Here is a 17,557-nt window from a genome sequence, read left to right on the forward strand (position 1 = left end):
GATTAGCCTATTGAGCCTCGGTGCCAGCCATAATTATCTGCCAGATTTAAAAGAAGGATTTCCTCATAATTTTTCCTAGTGATCTTGTGAGAAAATATTTTTATTGTTAAATTTATATTGAAGATAATAAAGTTCACATTTAATTCTAATGGTTTAATTTTTAGCGGTGTCAGCAGAATGCGATCAGGTAGACTAATCTGGTAATGATGTGGTCTTTTTTTCTTTTTATTTTTTTTAAACTTAAATAAAAAGTTATACAAGTTTCATATATTTCATGTACAGATTTAGGAACATAGTGCCATTTCCACTCCTAGCATCCCTCCTACCCATGCTCTGACCCTTCTCCTCCTCCCTCTCACACTCCCACTCTTAATTTACTTTCAGTTTACTTAATGATTGTATGGTTAACTTTATGCTGAATAAAAGAGTTCAACAAACAGTATGAAGAAAAAAAAAAACCACACTGTTCCTCAACAGAAGAGACAAGGGCTATAAACGATCATCAAATCTCAAAATGTCCATTCTACTCCTAGACATTACATTTTAGGTACTCTGTTAGTTACCTCGGATCAGGGAAAACATATGGTATCTGTCTTTTTGAGACTGGCTTATTTCAGTAAGTATAATGGTTTCCAGTTGTGCCCATCCTGTTGCAAAAGACAAGGTTTCTTCTTCTTTTTTTTTTTTTTAACAGCTGGGTAGTACGACATAGTGTATTTATATCATAATTTCTTTATCCAGTCAACAGTTGATGGACATCTGGGTTGATTCTGTATCTTAGCTATTGTGAATTGTGCTGCAGTGAACATAGGAGTACAGATAACTCTTTCAGATGCTAATTTCTTTTGGTTTGGGTAAATTCCCAGGAGTGGGATGGCTGGACCATATGGTAGGTCTGTATTCCGATTTCTGAGATATCTCCATACTGTCTTCCACAGTGGCCGGACAAATTTACATTCCTACCAGTAGTGGATTAGGGTACCTTTTCCCCAACATCCTCGCCAGCATTTGATGTTTGCTGATTTCTGTAAGACAGACATTCTAACTGGAATGAGGTGAATCCTCATTGTGATTTTGATTTGCATTTCTCTGATGGCAAGAGTTCCTGAGCGTTTTTTCAAGTGTCTGTTGGCCATTTGAATTTCCTTTCTTGAAAAATGTCCGTTCAAGTCCTTTGCCCATTTCTTAACTGGATTGTTTTGTTGTTGAATTTCTTGAGCTCTTTTATAGATTCTGGAAGATAACCCTTGATCAGTTGCTTAGTTTGCAAATATTTTCTCCCATTCTGTAGGTTTCCTCTTCACTTTGCTGAGTGATTTTTTTTTTTCCAGTGCAAAAGCTTCTCAGCTTGATGTAATCCCATTTGTCAATTTTTACTTTGATTGCCTGTGCTTCTGGGGTCTTTTCCAAGAAGTCTTTTCTTATGCCAGTGTCTTGCAGAGTTTCCTTAATGTTCTCTAGTAATTTGATGGTATCAAGTCATAGATTTAGGTCTTTGATCCATTTTGAGTGGTTTTTTGTATAAGGTATAAGATATGTGTCTAGTTTCATATTTCTGAATCCAAAGATAAAGTTTCCCCAACACCATTTGTTGAAGAGACTGTCCTTTCTGCAGGGATTGACTTTAGCTTCTTTGTCAAAGGTAAGTTGGTTCTAGGTGTGTAGATTGATTTCTGGGGTTTCTATTTTGTTCCATTGGTCTTACATGTCTGTTTTTATGCCAGTACCAGGCTGTTTTGATTATAACAGCCCTGTAGTATGTCTTTAAGTTGGGTATTGTGATGTCTCCGGCTTTGTTATTGTTGTATAAGATTGCTTTAGCTATTCGGAGTCACTTGTATTTCCATATGAATCTTAGCATCATTTTTTCTAGATCTACAAGGAATGTCATAGGTATTTTGATTGGGATCACATTGCATCTGTAAGTTGCTTTTTTTTTTTTTTTTTTTTTTTTTTTTTTTTTTTTTTGACAGGCAGAGTGGACAGTGAGAGAGAGAGACAGAGAGAGAAAGGTCTTCCTTTTGCCGTTGGTTCACCCTCCAATGGCCGCCGCTGCAGCCGGCGCACCGCGCTGATCCTGGCAGGAGCCAGGAGCCAGGTGCTTTTTTTTCCTGGTCTCCCATGGGGTGCAGGGCCCAAGCACCTGGGCCATCCTCCACTGCACTCCCTGGCCATAGCAGAGAGCTGGCCTGGAAGAGGGGCAACCGGGACAGAATCCGGCGCCCCAACCGGGACTAGAACCCGGTGTGCCGGCGCCGCAAGGCGGAGGATTAGCCTATTGAGCCACGGCGCCGGCTCTGTAAGTTGCTTTTGGTAGTGTGGACATTTTGACAGTGTTGAGTCTTCCACTCCGTGAACATGAAAGATTTTTCCATTTTTTAATGTCTTCTGTTTTTTTCATTAGTGTTTTATAATTTTCATTGTAGAGATCTTTGACATCCTTGGTTAAATTTATTCCAAGGTATTTAATTCTTTTTGGAGCTATTGTGAATGGGACTGATTTTAAAAGTACTTTATCAGCCATGACATTGTATATACAAAGGCTATTGATTTTTGTGTTTTGATTTTTATATCCTACTGCTTTTCCAAACTCTTTTTGAGTTCCAGTAGTCTCTTAGTAGAGTCTTTTGGATTCCCTGTATATAGAATCATGTCATCTACAAATAGGGATAGTTTGATTTTCTCTTTCCCAATATGTATCCCTTTAATTTCTTTTTCTTGTCTAATGGCTCTGGCCAAAACTTCTAGGATTATTAAATAGCAATGGTGAGAGTGGGCATCCTTGGCTGGTTCCAGATCTTAGGGGGAATGTTTCCAGCTTTTCCCCATTCAATAAGATGCTGGCCATGGGTTTGTCCTAAATTTCCTTGATTGTGTTGAGGAATATTACTTCTATACCCAATTTGCTTAAGGTTTTCATCATGAAAGGATATTGTATTTTATCAACTGCTTTCTCTGCACCTATTGAGATAACCATATGGTTTTTGTTCTTCAGTTTGTTAATGTGATATACTACATTTATTGATTTGCATAAGTTGAACCATATGCAAATCACCAGGATAAATCCCAGGTGAATGGTCTTCTGATTTTTTGTTAGATTTGATTAGGTAATATTTTATTGAAGATTTTTGTGTCTATGTTCATCAGAGAGCATTGGTCTGTAGTCTTCTTTCTCTGTTGCATCTTTTTCTGGTTTAGGAATTAAGGCTATGCAGTCTTCATAGAAGAAGTTTGGGAGGATTCCCTCCCTTTCAGTTGTTTTGAATAGCTTGAGGAGAATTGGAATTAGTTCTTTAAATGTCTGGTGGAATTCAGCAGGGTCTTTATTACTGATTCAGTTTCCATCATGGTTATTGGTCTGTTTAGGTTTTCTATGTCTTCATGACTCAATTTTGGTAGATTGTATATGTCCAGGAGTCTATCCATTTCTTCTAGGTTTCCCAGTTTGTTGCCATATAGTTCTTTCTAGTAATTCCTGATGATTCCTTTTATCTGAAATGTCAACCCAGTATCTGAAATGTATCTGAAATGTCAACTCAGAATACTGTACCCTGCAAAGCTCTCTTTTATGAATGAAGGTGAAATAAAGACCTTTCATAACAAACAGAAATCGAAAGAACTTGTCTAGCCTTACAAAAGATGCTTAAGGATGTGCTACATACAGAAACACAGAAAGATAGCCATCATTACATAAGAATGTGATGGCAGAAAATTCCCCAGTAAAAGTACAAAAGAAATACACAGTATGCAATAGGAATATTTATGGAAAAATGGCAGGGCCAATTTGTTACTTACCAGTAGTCACTTTGAATGTAAATGGCCTCAACTCTCCAATTAAAAGATACAGACTTGCTGAATGGATTAAGAAGTGAGACCCATTTATTTGCTGCCTACAGGAAACACAAGATACATGGAGACTGAAAGTAAAAGGATAGAAAAAGATATTCCATGCTAACGGAAAGCCAAAAAAGGGTAGGTGTTGCCATCCTAATATCAGAGAAAATAGACTTTAACACAAAAACTGTTAAAAGAGACAAGGGCACTATGTAATGATTAAGGGATCAACAGGGGGATGTGACTATAATAAATGTATATGAACCCAATTACAGGGCACCTGGTTATTTAAAAGAAATGTTAATGATCTAAAGGGGGATATAGACTCCAATATAATAGTGACAGGGGACTTCACCTCACTTTCATCAATGGACAGATCAACTAGACAGAAAATCAACAAAGAAACAACAGAGCTAATTGACACGATGGTCCAAATGGACCTAACAGATAGCTATAGAACTTTTCACCCCAAAGTTGCAGAATACACATTCTTCTATCAGTGCATGGAACTTTCTGTAGGATAGATCATATGCTAGGCCATAAAGCAAATCTCAGCAAATTCAAAAAAATTTAAATCATACCATGCATCTTCTCTGACCACAATGGAATGAAGCTGGAAATTAACAACTCAGTTATCTCTAGATCATACGGAAACACTTGGAGACTGAACAACATGCTCCTGAATGAACAGTGGGTCATAGAAGAAATCAAAAATTTCCAGAAATGAGGACAACAATACATCATATTAAAACTTATGGGGTACAGCAAAAGCAGTGTTAAGAGAAGTTTATAGCAGTCGGTGCCTTCATGAAGAAATTGGAAAGGTACCAAATAAATGAACTATCAGTGCTTCTCAGGGACCTAGAAAAACAACAACAAACCAAACCTCAAATTAGTATGAGGAAAGAAATAATTAAAATTAGAGAAGAAATAAAAAAATTGAAACCAAGAGAACAATACAAAAGATGAGTGAAATGAAGGGCTGTTTTTTGAAAAAAAAAAAAAAATTGATAAAAATTGTAGGCGGCTTTTCTTCAAAACCTCATTCTTCTTATTGATGTAAGCTTAAATTCCACAATAGGATCTTCATTTCTTTAATCAACTAGGGTCTTTATCTCTTGTTTAAAATCAAATATCCTTGAGAAGCATAATACACTAAGCCTGACTGTATAAAAAGTTTACTTATCCTTCCCTAGGAGAGGTTTCCATGAAAGTAGCAAAAAGACCTTGTTCGTGACTCAGAAAGGAAATGGTTGGCAGCTGCTGAGGGAACAGGATGGTTGGGGAGAGAAGGAGAGAAGGAAGCAGCATGACTTCCTTGTGAAGGTGGATACATTCAAGTTAGGCTTTGTCTCCTTTGACGTTTGACCTGTGGCCAGCTACATTCACATGGGCATTAACTCTCCCTCGGTTCACAGGAGAGGAAATGTAAATGATGGGCACTATCAGAATGTAATAATGTACCAAACATTACATATAAGAGTTTTGCATGTAAAAACATGAAATCCTAGATTTCAGTAGTACGTTTCCTTGACACACTTTAGAAAAAAGTCCTATTTTAATTTCAAAATAGTAAGAATTTTATTTTAACATGTTCCAAGTATTATTATAGTTGAGCCTTGCTGTTTTTATTCTAGGACCAATTTATAAATAAGCACATTGTAGTTAAAACCTTCATATAGAGAATTTTAAAGTGTAGTTACATTGCTTTTAAAATTTATTTTAAATTTCTCCTCAGGAGAGGAAATAATAGAAACTTGAATCTTTTTTGTGAATTATAGGAAGAATAAATATTTAGGAAATTCAAGAAAAATTCCCTCCCTAAGCAGGGTCGGTAAATAAGTTATGACAGCATCAGCAGCTGTGGACTTTAGTTTATTGCATGCTTACCGTGTGTGGGCATTGTTCTTTACAGTTTGTTTTATATTTATTAATTCATTGAATACAACCCCTTTTTGTATTGTGGTAAAAAAACATGTGACATTAAATTTGCTGTCTTAATTTCTTAAGTGTACATTTCAGTAGTATTAAGTATATTTACATGTTTACAACTGATCTCTAGAACTTTTTCATTTTCAAAACTGAAATTCTGTACACACTAAACATTAATTTACTCTCTAACCTCCCCCTGCCCTTGATGGCCAACTTTCTACCTGTGTTGCTATGATTTTGACTACTTGAGGTGATTCATGTGAGTGGAATTATATAACATTTATTATTTCTTGGCGGGCTTTTTTTTACCTAGCATAATCTGCTCAAGATCTGTCCATGTGGTAGCTTGTGATGGATTTCCTTCTTTTCTAAGGCTGTGTAGTATTCCATTATGTGTATATAACTTTAACTATTGATTGACACTTGGTTTGCTTCCAGCTGTTGGCTATTGTGAATAATACTGCAGTGAACATGAGTGTGCACATATCTTTTCAAGATCATGGTTTGAATTCTTTTGGTTATATACCTAAAGGTCGGATTTCTGGATCATTTGAAATTTCTCTTTAGGGACCCTCCTTATTGTTTTCTGTAGTAACTATACAATTTTACATTCCTACCAACAGTGCACAAGGATTCCAATTTCTGTGCATCCTTTCTGACACTTGTTTTTGGATCTTTTTAATAGTGGCGATCCTAATGAGTGTAGGGTGATATCTCATTATGGTTTTGATTTTCATTTCTCTTATGGCTAGTTGTATTGAGTATCATTCCAAGTGCTTGTTGTCTGTTTATACTTCTTTGGAGAAATGAATATTCAAGTCCTTTGCCCATTTTTTAAGTGGGTTATTTGGTTTTATTGCTGAGTTGTAGAAATTCATTTTGAAGTCTTGATAATAACCCCTTCTAAGATACATGATTTATAAATGTTTTCTTGAGTTCTGTGAGTTTCCTTTGATGAACAGAAGTTTCTGTTAGGTATAGTTCTGTTTGTCTATTTTTATTTTGTTTTGTCTATTGCCAAATCCAGAAGCTTTTTCTCTTTTTATTTTTTTCTGTGAGTTTTTTAGTTTTAACCCTAGAATTAAGTCTTTAATCCATTTTGTGTTAGTTTTTGTATATAGCATAGGATTGGGTCCAACTTCATTCTTCTGCATGTGAAATATCCAGTTTTCCAACCATTTGTTGAAAAAACTGTTCTTTCCCCACTATGTAACTGATATCCTTATTGAAAATCATTTGTCTGAATATTCAGTGGTTTATGTCTGGTCTCTGTCCATTCAGTTGGTCTGTTTGTCTTTATGCCAGTACTAGACTGACTTGACCACCATTGCTTTCTGCTGTGTTTTGTTGTCATTAAGTTTGAAACCTCCAGCCTTGTTTTTCTTTTTCAAGATTGTTTTGACAATTTGGGGTTACCTTGAGATTTCATGTGAATTTTAGGATTAGGATTTTTTTTTCCTGTTTCTGTGAAAAATGCCATGGAGATGTTCATAAGGATTGAATCCAATCTTTATTACTTTGGGTAGTATTCACATTTTAATAGTCTTTCAGTTCATGAGCACAAGATACCTTTCTGTTTATATTCCTTGGTTTCTTTTAGAAATGTCTGATACTTTTGTAAATAAGTCTTTCACATCCTTTGTTAGGTTTATTCATAAATATTTTTATTTTATTCTTTTTGATGTTTTTTGAGCATGAGACAGTTTTCTTAGTTTTTTTTTCTTGATTTGTCATAGTATATAGAAATATGACTGATTTTTATGTGTTGATTTTGTATCCTGAAACTTTGCTATAAATTATTTCTAGTTTTAGTAGCGTTTCATGGATTCTTTAGGCTTTTCTGCATATGAGATCATGTAATCTGCAAGTAGTGATAATTTTACTTTTCTTATTTGGTTGCTTCTTATTTCTTTTTCTTTTCTAATTGCTCTAGCTAGGATTTCCAGTACTATGTTGATAAGTTGTAGTAAGAACATGCATCCATGTCTTACTACTGATCATAGAGTGAAAAACTTTCCATTATTTACCTTTAGTGTGATATTAGCTTTGTTTTTTTTATAAACAAATGTGACATTTACTAAGGTGATTTTCTTGTATTTTTAAAAGATTTACATATTTTATTTGAAAGGCAGAATTACAGAGAGAGAGAAAGAGATCTTCCATCCATTGATTCACACCTAAAATGGCCATGATTGCTGGAGCTTGGGCCAGACCGAAGCCAGGATCCAGGAGCTTTGTCCAGGTCTCCCACATGGGTGCAGGGGTTCAAGCACTTGGGCTATCTTTGCCTGCTTTCCCAGGTGCATTAGGAGGGAGCTGGAATGGAAGTAGAACAGCTGGGACAGAACTGGCACTCATATAGGATGTCAGTGTTGTCACAGGTGGTGGCTTAAATGGCTGTGCCACTGCATGGGCCCCAATTTTCTTGTGTTTCTAATTGTGGGGTTTTTTAAATGAAAACTTGTTGAATTTTGTTAAATGCTTTTTCTGTATCAATTGCGATGATCATGTGTTTTTGTCTTTTATTTTATTTTATTTTATTTTTGACAGAGTGGACAGTGAGAGGGAGAGACAAAGTCTTCCTTTGCCGTTGGTTCACCCTCCAATGGCCACCGCAGCTGGCGCACTGCAGCCGGCGCACCGTGCTGATCCGAAGGCAGGAGCCAGGTACTTATCCTGGTCTCCCATGGGGTGCAGGGCCCAAGCACTTGGGCTATCCTCCACTGCCCTCCCGGGCCACAGCAGAGAGCTGGCCTGGAAGAGGGGCAACCGGGACAGAATCCGGCGCCCCGGCTGGGACTAGAACCCGGTGTGCCGGCGCTGCAAGGTGGAGGATTAGCCTAGTGAGCCACAGCGCCGGCAATCATGTGTTTTTGTTCTTCATTTTGTTAACATGGTGTATTACCAGTGATTGTCATTTGTTGAAACATCCATGTATTTCAGGTGTAAATCCTGTTTTGTATAATCCTTTTAATATTCTGTTTAATTATGTATGCTAGTATTTGTTGAAGATTTTTATATAAATATTCATGAGGATATTGGCCTGTAATCTTCTTGTATTGTCTATTTTTGGTATCAGAGTAATGCTGGCCTTACATGGTATATTTGAAACTGTTCTTTCCACTTCAATTCTTGGAAAAAGTTTTAGAAGGATTGGTCTTAATTCTTTATATGCTTAGCAAAATTGTTGAGTGAAGTTCTCTGGGTCTGGGCTTTTCTTTACTGGAATGTTTTCTACTTTAATCTCCTTGTACAATGTGTTCACATTTTTTATTTCTTCATGATTCAGTCCTGATACATTATGTGTTTCTAGGAATTTATCCATTTCTTCCAGGTTGTCTGATATTTTAGAACATAATTATCTGAGTCTCTTACAATTTTTTATTTCTATAGGATCAATTGTAATATTCTCTTTAATTTCTAATTTTAGTTATTTGAGTTTTTTTTAAGTCTTTTTTAAAGGCTGATCAATTTTGTAGATTTTTTTAAAAAGCCAACTACTGGTATTTTTTTTTTCTGTTGTGTTTCTAATTTGTGCATCTACTCTAATCTTTATTTTTCCTTTCTTCTAATTTTGGGTTTACCAAGGAGTTTTATGTTTTCATATGGTGTTTTGTTGCTGAGCTTCTTAACCTGAGCTTCTTAACCACTAGGGTAGGTATAGTAGTGATTAATTCATCCAACTTTTGTTTATTTGGGAAAGTCTTAATTTCTCTTTCATTTTTGTATAGCAGTTTTACCATATAAAAAAGTATTCTTGGTTTACAGGATTTTTTTTTGAAGATTTATTTATTTATTTATTTGAAAGTCAGAGTTACACAGAGAGGAGAGACAGAGAGAGAGGTCTTCCATCCGCTCGTTCACTCCCCAATTGGCTGCAATGGCCAGAGTTATGTCGATCCAAAGCCAGGAGCTTCTTCCGGGTCTCCTATGTGGGTGCAGGGGCCCAAGGACTTGAGCCATCTTCCACTGTTTTCCCAGGCCATAGCAGAGAGCTGGATCAGAAGTGGAGCAGCCAGGTCTTGGAACGGCACCCATATGGGATGCCGGCGCTCCAGGCCAGGGCGTTAACCCACCACACTATAGCGCAGGCCCCAGGGTTTTGTTTTGTTTTAATACTTTTAATTAACATCCTGCTCCCATCTAGCCTGCAAGTTTTCTGCTGAGAAATCTGTTAATTTAATTTTGAACCCCCGCTAGTGTGTAATGGGTTGCTTTTCTCTTGCCTCATTCAAGAGTCTTGGTGAGATTTTAAAAAAATTTATTTTAAAAAGATAGTTTATTTTTTTAAAAAAAGATAGACATTTATTTATTTGAAAGGCAGACTGACAGAGAGGAATAGCTATCATCCATTTGCTAGTTCACTCCCTCAGTTGGCCTGAATATCCAGGTCTGGAGGGCTGGCACTGTAGTGTAGCAGGTAAAGCCACCACCTGCAGTGCTGGCATCTCATATGGGTGCAGGTTCGAGTCCCAGCTGCTCCACTTCCAATCCAGCTCTGCTGTGGCCTGGGAAAGCAGCAGAAGATGGCCCAAGTCCTTGGGCCCCTGCACCCACATGGGAGACCTGGAAGAAGCTCCTGGCTTCTGGCTTTAGATTGGCCCAGCGCGAGCTGTTGTGGCCATCTGGGGAGTGAACCAGCAGATGGAAGATCTCTCTATCTCTTTCTGCCACTGCCTCTGTAACTGCCTTTCAAATAAATAGAATCTTAAAAAAACAAGCAAACAAACCCAGGTCTGGGCCAGGCCAAAGCCAAGAGCCAAGAACTTCATCCGGCTCTCCCATATGGGAGGCAGGGACCATCATCAACTGCTTTCCAAGGCTCAATAGCAGGAAACTGGATTGGAAATGGACTAGCTGGCACTCACACTGGCACTTGGGTAGGGAATGCCACCACTGCAGGCAGCGAGCTGTGCCTCAACACTGGACGCTGTCTGTGACTTTGGACAGCTTGATTATGATGTGTCTCAGTGTTGGTCTCTTTAGCATTGTATTTGGAGTTCTTTCAGCTTCTTGAATTTGTGAGTTTATTTCTCTCACATTTGGAGTTTTCAGCCAGTTTCTTCCAATAGGGGCTCTTCTCCTTCGGTAACTCTTAAAATGAGTTTGCTGTTCCATTTTATATTGTCTGTTGGTCCTATAGGTTGTCTTTATTTTTCTTTCTTTCTGTCTTTCTGTATTTCTTCCTTTTCTCCCTTGCCTTGATCTTTGTTTGTTGATTGTTTTTCTTCCTGGTCAAGTCTTCTGCTTTGTCAGGTTTTATATTCTTTTGTTCTAGAATTTCTGTGAGGTCGTTCTTCATAGTTCCTATTTGTTGATATCTTCATTTTGTTCATAGGTTATTTTCCTGCTTTCATTTAGATGTCTATCTGTTCTCTTCAATCACCTTGCTTCCTTAAGACAGTTCTGAATTACATGGTAATTCATTGATCTCAGTATCTTTGAGGGTGCTTTCTGGAGATTCATTCCTTCAAATATATGTAAGAATTTTCTATTGTAGTTTAGTTTTTGTTGAGATTTTGGCAATTAAAAATATCAGCTACCTCTCCCAATACTGGAAGTCTGGTCTTACACTGGAAGTACTTCATTCTGTCAGCCTGGTTAAAGATTCTGGAACCCTCTCCAGCCTTATCTCAGGTGTCTCCTCTCTCCGGAGCTCCCCCAGATGGATGTCTGCAGTACTGTGGTCTTGCTGGTATTGTAGTAAGCTTCAAACACTGGAGCTCCATCTAGTGTCTATATGTGGTACTGTAGCCTCTTGTGTCAATTAGTGGTCTTTGTTCTTAGTTGCCAACCTGGTGCCCTTGTTTGTCCCTGCTTTGACTTAAAGATAGAAACCAGTCCCTCAGGCTGCACCCCAAAAAGTAAAAACATTGGATGTATGTCTAATTTATCTGCCCAGGAAGAAGTCAGCTGTTTCCTTCTAACCTTGCTGCCTTGTGCCCAAGTGAGCGGCTGTAGCTATAGAATGATTTTAAATCTGTGACCCTGTGGGGGAAGGAGAGTCTGGGGTTTCCTGTTCTACCTTGTTGGCATCATTCTAAAGTAACTTAATTTTACAATAACAGGGACATATGCTACATATTGTCTGATAACCCATTTTACTATCAGTAAACATAGTATAAATACCTTTATTTGTCAATAAAATAGATTAGTATAATTTTTAATTGATTCTTAAACTGCTGTCCTTTAGGTATCATAATAATTTTATTAATCATTTAAATTGTTCCTAATTTGTCAACTGTTTCAAAGCTGGATTCAATGAATATTTTTGAAATTATATTTGCCCAAAAATTATGCTTCAGGAAAGAGATTTAATTTATACCAAAGTCTTTACATGTGCCGGCCTGCAGCACAAAGAACCGGGGTTCCTCAAACAGAGAGTGGGAATGCGGGGACAAGGACGCAAAAATGGAGCCAAGACAAATCCTGATCAAGGCTCGTTTATTCAACAAGTCCAGTGGTATTTAAACATGACCAGTTGTACACAAGAAGGCACACAGAGGATTTACATATCTAAAAGACTTTTGGGGTTAGGAAGAGTTCCCGATAAAGTTCTTCTGCTTAACAGATCACAAAATGTTATCAATCATAGATTACAAGGGTATAATAAAACACCTAGGTAATAAATGCTGGTTTCAGGTGTGGCTGATTATCTACATCATCTCTCGTGAGAAGTCTAGCAGTGAGATCCGGTTCTTCCTGCCTCTTCCTGGAATCTCCTTAGCCTTTTGTCTGTGCTGGGATGTCTCCATCCATATGTTTAAGTGTAAACAAAAGGGGCGACTGCCTGTGGCTGCCCACATTTACGCAGTCTCAAATTGTATAAAATTCTTTGTGTTCATTATAATATACAAAATTAGTGGGAAAATGCATTAGCTTAAAAGGCCCTTGATTTAATGTGAGTTTTGGATGCTTTTAAAAAATATTTATTACTGATTTGAAAGGCAGAGTGATGGGGTGCAGGAGGAGAGGGAAAAAAGTAGAGATCTTCCATCTGCTTGTTCACTCCCCGAATGGCTTCAATGGCAAGGGCTGGGCTGAGTCTCCCATGTGGGTGGCAGGGGGCAGGGGCCCAGGTACTTGGGACAACTTCTGCTGCCTTCCCAGGTGCATTAGCAGGAAACTGGATCAGAAGCAGAGCAGCCAAGACTCAAACCTGTGTTCTGATATGGGATGCCAGCGTTGCAGATTGCAGCTTAGCCTACTACCCCATAATGCTGGTACCAGTTGTGAATGTTTAGAAAGGATAAAGGCCACCTGGGAAAATGGGGGGGAGGGGGCTAGAGTTGGGGATAAGGAAGCAACAAATTTAGACTGCATAGTTATTCCTTTTTTTTTGAAAATTTTTTTTATTTGACAGGCAGAGTTAGTCAGTGAGAGAGAGACAGAGAGAAAGGTCTTCCTTCCGTTGATTCACCCCCCAAATGGCTGCTATGGCTGGTGCGCTGTGCCGATCCAAAGCCAGGAGCCAGGTGCTTCTTCCTGGTCTCCCATGCGGGTGCAGGGGCCCAAGCACTTGGGCCATCCTTCACTTACCTCCTGGGCCACAGCAGAGAGCTGGACTGGAAGAGGAGCAGCCAGGACTAGAACCTGGCGCCCATATGGGATGCCGGCATTGTAGGCGGAGGATTAACCCAAGTGAGCCATGGTGCCTGCCCGACTGCATAGTTAGTCTATAGGGGTGGGGCTTCACAGTTACCTGTACTGGGACTGTATCACATCCTAGAGTTTGAAAGGAGTGCTTTTACAAGGCAGTTCAGTCAGGGATTGCTCTGTGGTCATCACAGACGTACACATAAAGGTGAAAGGGAAATGATGACTCTTCGAATGTTATGCCTGTGGGCTGGAATGAGGTTTCCACTAACAGCATCATGCAGTATTTCACAGAGCACTTTAACACAGCAGTCGGAGAATTAAAAGAGTGTCTCCTTACACTGTTAGATGATTTGGGCACTTTGTGGATGGTACTGTGTAGTCCTTATTGTATCACATATTGAAGCACTTTCAGTCAGACAGCTCCACTTTCAGTGATGATGTGATGAATCAGTGGGTTCTGTGTGTCAGACTCTTCTCTCCATTGTAAAGCACCCCAGCATCCATTGATAAAATTTCTGTAGATTAATTGTGTCATTAGAAGTTTCCAGGAGCCTGTGCATGGATTTTTGTAGCAGCTTAAATTAATCCTGAAGTGGAAGTAACTCAGATGTCATCCTCCTGCAGGTGAATGGTTAAATCAACTGTAATGCATCTGTACTGTGGAATACTGAGAAATGAAAGGAAACAAACTGTTGACAGACAACAACTTGAATCTCAAGGGAGTTAATTCTGAGTTTTAAAAGCCAATGTCAAAAGATTACACACTTTATGACTCCGTTATGTAGCACTTTAAAAATGACAAAATTCTGGCAGGCGCCGCGGCTCACTAGGCTAATCCTCCGCCTAGCGGTGCCGGCACACCGGGTTCTAGTCCCGGTCGGGGCGCCGGATTCTGTCCCGGTTGCCCCTCTTCCAGGCCAGCTCTCTGCTGTGGCCTGGGAGTGCAGTGGAGGATGGCCCAGGTGCTTGGGCCCTGCACCCCATGGGAGACCAGGAAAAGCACCTGGCTCCTGGCTCCTGCTATCGGATCAGCGCGGTGCGCCGGCCGCGGCGGCCATTGGAGGGTGAACCAACGGCAAAGGAAGACCTTTCTCTCTGTCTCTCTCTCTCACTGTCCACACTCTGCCTGTCAAAAAAAAAAAAAAAAAAAAAAAAAAAAAAAAAAAATGACAAAATTCTAGAAACAGAGGACAAGTTATTGGTTACCAGAGATTGGGAAGGGAGGAAGGTGGCTGAGTAGCACAGGGGATCCTGGTAGTGGATCTCTTCTGTATGCTTACTGTGGTGGTAGCCACGGGAATCTGTAAATAATAAAATTGAATAGAACTAAATATACCCACACTACTGAGAACGTGTAAAACTGGTGACATTTGAATAAGTTCGGTGAATTGTAGCAAAAATCAGTTTACTGGTTGTGCTATTTTCTCTAGTTATGTTGAAGGATGTTATTTTGGGAAAAACTGAGTGAAGCGTTTAAAGGACCTGCCTATTATTTTTTACAGCTCATTTGAATCTACAGTTAACTTTTTTTTTATTTTATTTTATTTTTTTTGACAGGCAGAGTGGACAGTGAGAGAGAGAGACAGAGAGAAAGGTCTTCCTTTGCCGTTGGTTCACCCTCCAATGGCCGCCGCGGCCGGCGCACCGCGCTGATCCGATGGCAGGAGCCAGGAGCCAGGTGCTTTTCCTGGTCTCCCATGGGGTGCAGGGCCCAAGCACCTAGGCCATCCTCCACTGCACTCCCTGGCCACAGCAGAGGGCTGGCCTGGAAGAGGGGCAACCGGGACAGAATCCGGCGCCCCGACCGGGACTAGAACCCGGTGTGCCGGCGCCGCTAGGCGGAGGATTAGCCTAGTGAGCCGCGGCGCCGGCTACAGTTAACTTTAAAAGTTTTTTTTTAAGTGATATTGTTTGATGAGATGTGAGAATGGTACAAAGCAATGTTTATAACTTAACATCTAAAATGTGAATTTAAGTATATGTGGTAGATGAAGCTAATGTCCTAAGTTTGAAGTATGAATCTAGACTTGCCTGATAGTAGGGATCATCTGTATTGTGGCCATATTCAGTAAATGTTCAGGTTTGAGCGTAGGCATCTCTTCCTTTATTTGTATTTTAAAATTGATATGTATTTTCATTTTATTTGAGAGACAGATCTTCTGTCCTCTGCTTCACTCTCCAAATTACCACAACACTCCTGTGTGGCAGGGATACAAGTTCATGAACTTATCTGTGTTCCCCAGGGTATATGTTAGCAGGAAGCTGGACCAAAAGTGGAGCTGGGACTGAGACCAGGCGCCCTGAAATGGGATGCAGGAGTCACACGCAGAATCTTAACCTCTGTGCCCAAAACTCGCCCCTATCTCTTCCTTTAAAAAGCAAGTTTAAATGCCAGCAGAGCTCTGTGGGTTGACTGCTTGTCCCTTCAGCTTCTTTTTAAAGCTCTGAGGGCATGAAACAGCCTCTTTTTGTGTAGTGATTGATATATCCACAGGGCTTAGTACAATGTCTGGACATAATAGAAGCACAGTAAATAGTTGGCAGGTGAATCAATGTGTATCTTTTGAGATACTGCTTCCGTTTCCGTTTCTTCACAAACAGGAAGAAAGCTCGTTGCACATATATACATGAAAAATCAAATTAAAACAAAAATTACTTGGGTAGTAAAACTAATAAGGTGAAATTTAGAAAAGGAAAAGTTTTTATAAGAATTAAAGTATTCTTCTGACTTTAAAATTTGATGAAAGGAGATTCTGAGGAGAAAGCCTTTGTGTATGCTCAGGATCCCTGATCTCTGTCACCCCCTGCTGGACTGATAAAAACTCCAAGTACAGCCTGGGTGCAGCAGAGCAGCTAACGGCTCTCTGTCAGTTGCCCTGGCTTCTGAAGTTTGTGTGGGTATCTGTTAAAATACACAAAGAGAACCTGTCCTACTGAAATGAAGTCACTATCATGTAGGTGTAAGTTTATTTATTGCAGCACTGTTTGGTAAAAACCAGGAAACAACCTGGGTATCTGCCCATGATAAGGGGTGAGCTGAATAAGTTGTAGTATGTCTACACCCTGGAATATTGTGCACCTGTTAAAGTTGATACTTCATGTATATATTTATTAACCTTTAGATATATTAGTGATACCACAGGATAAAAATACCAGTTACATAAACCTTATTATGAAAGTGAAAAAAGAATGTGGGAACTTTTTTATATGGATTTGCATGTGCTGTATGTTCACATAACTTTGTACCTTGGTGACTCAATTAGCAGGGCATAGGACAGAGAAGGAAAACCAATAGCTTTTCTTAAACTTTTTCTTTGGCTACATGTGTTTTGTAAAAAGCAAAAAATTTGGAAGACTTGCAAAAAATTGTTTTCTTTAAAAAGGGAAAAAGATAGTGTGAAATCATTTGGGACACTATGAAAAGACCAAGAGTAAGTATACCATGGAGTGGTGGTATTTCCTGTAGTCAAGGAGTGGTGTAGTTGACCCGTGGTGTGTATCTTTTGTTTTTGTTTTCTTCATTTGATCTCAATTAACATCTATTTTTACGTTTTCATTGTTTTTAAATGATTTTTTAAAATTCGTTTGAGAGAAAAAGGGAGTTTTCCCATTCATTGGTTCATTCCCCACATGCCTGCAATGGTCGGGTTGGGGCCAGAGCCAGGAGCCAGGAACTCAGTCCAGGTTTCCCACATGGGTGGCAGGAACCCAGTTAATTGAATCATCACTGCTGCCTCCCAGGGCCTGCCTTGGCAGGAAGTGAGTCAGGAGCTAGAGCAGGGACAAGCCAACTCTGATGCCAGACATGGATGTCTTAACCTCCAGGTTAAAAGTCAGCTCCCAAATGTTATTTTTTTATTTTCATGATAAAAGTGTGCTTGAATTTTCGCATACCAAGAATGTCCTTCTATGTATGTCTTATCTTTTTGATTTATTAATATGATTTTAATTTTCTCTAGCTTGAAGATGATATTATCGTGAAACAAAATTACTTTAATACTATAAAAAACTTTGCACTTCAACTTTCTTCTGAGGATTGGATGATTCTAGAATTTTCCCAGTTGGGCTTTATTGGTAAGAAAATTGCCATATTTATCTACTTTTCAAAGCACCATGACTCTCTGAATCTTTTTTTTTTTTTTTTAAGATTTTATTTATTGAAAGGCAGAGTTAGAGAAAGAGAGTGATCTTC

The 17,557-nt window shown here is 39.0% G+C and overlaps 1 protein-coding gene across 9 annotated transcripts in view; it reads left to right on the plus strand.

Annotated features, from left to right (window-relative positions):
* MGAT4A (alpha-1,3-mannosyl-glycoprotein 4-beta-N-acetylglucosaminyltransferase A) overlaps positions 1 to 17,557 on the plus strand; it is a 117,296-nt gene that overhangs the window by 68,085 nt on the left and 31,654 nt on the right. For 7 of the 9 annotated variants that reach the window (XR_016229174.1, XM_051842664.3, XM_089326018.1 and 4 more), the window contains one exon: positions 17,325 to 17,439. Coding sequence is in view for 8 of the 9 variants with exons in the window: in XM_051842664.3 (XP_051698624.1) it covers positions 17,325 to 17,439 (115 nt within the window). In the remaining variant the exon portion in view is untranslated. Of the gene's footprint in view, positions 1 to 3,896; positions 3,973 to 17,324; positions 17,440 to 17,557 lie in introns of those variants that run through there. The other 2 variants (XM_089326022.1, XM_089326021.1) reach the window with 2 other exon arrangements.

Source organism: Oryctolagus cuniculus, chromosome 2 (genome assembly GCF_051225735.1).
Source record: "Oryctolagus cuniculus isolate XC-2025 breed Fujian yellow rabbit chromosome 2, ASM5122573v1, whole genome shotgun sequence".
Classification (NCBI taxonomy): domain Eukaryota; kingdom Metazoa; phylum Chordata; class Mammalia; order Lagomorpha; family Leporidae; genus Oryctolagus; species Oryctolagus cuniculus.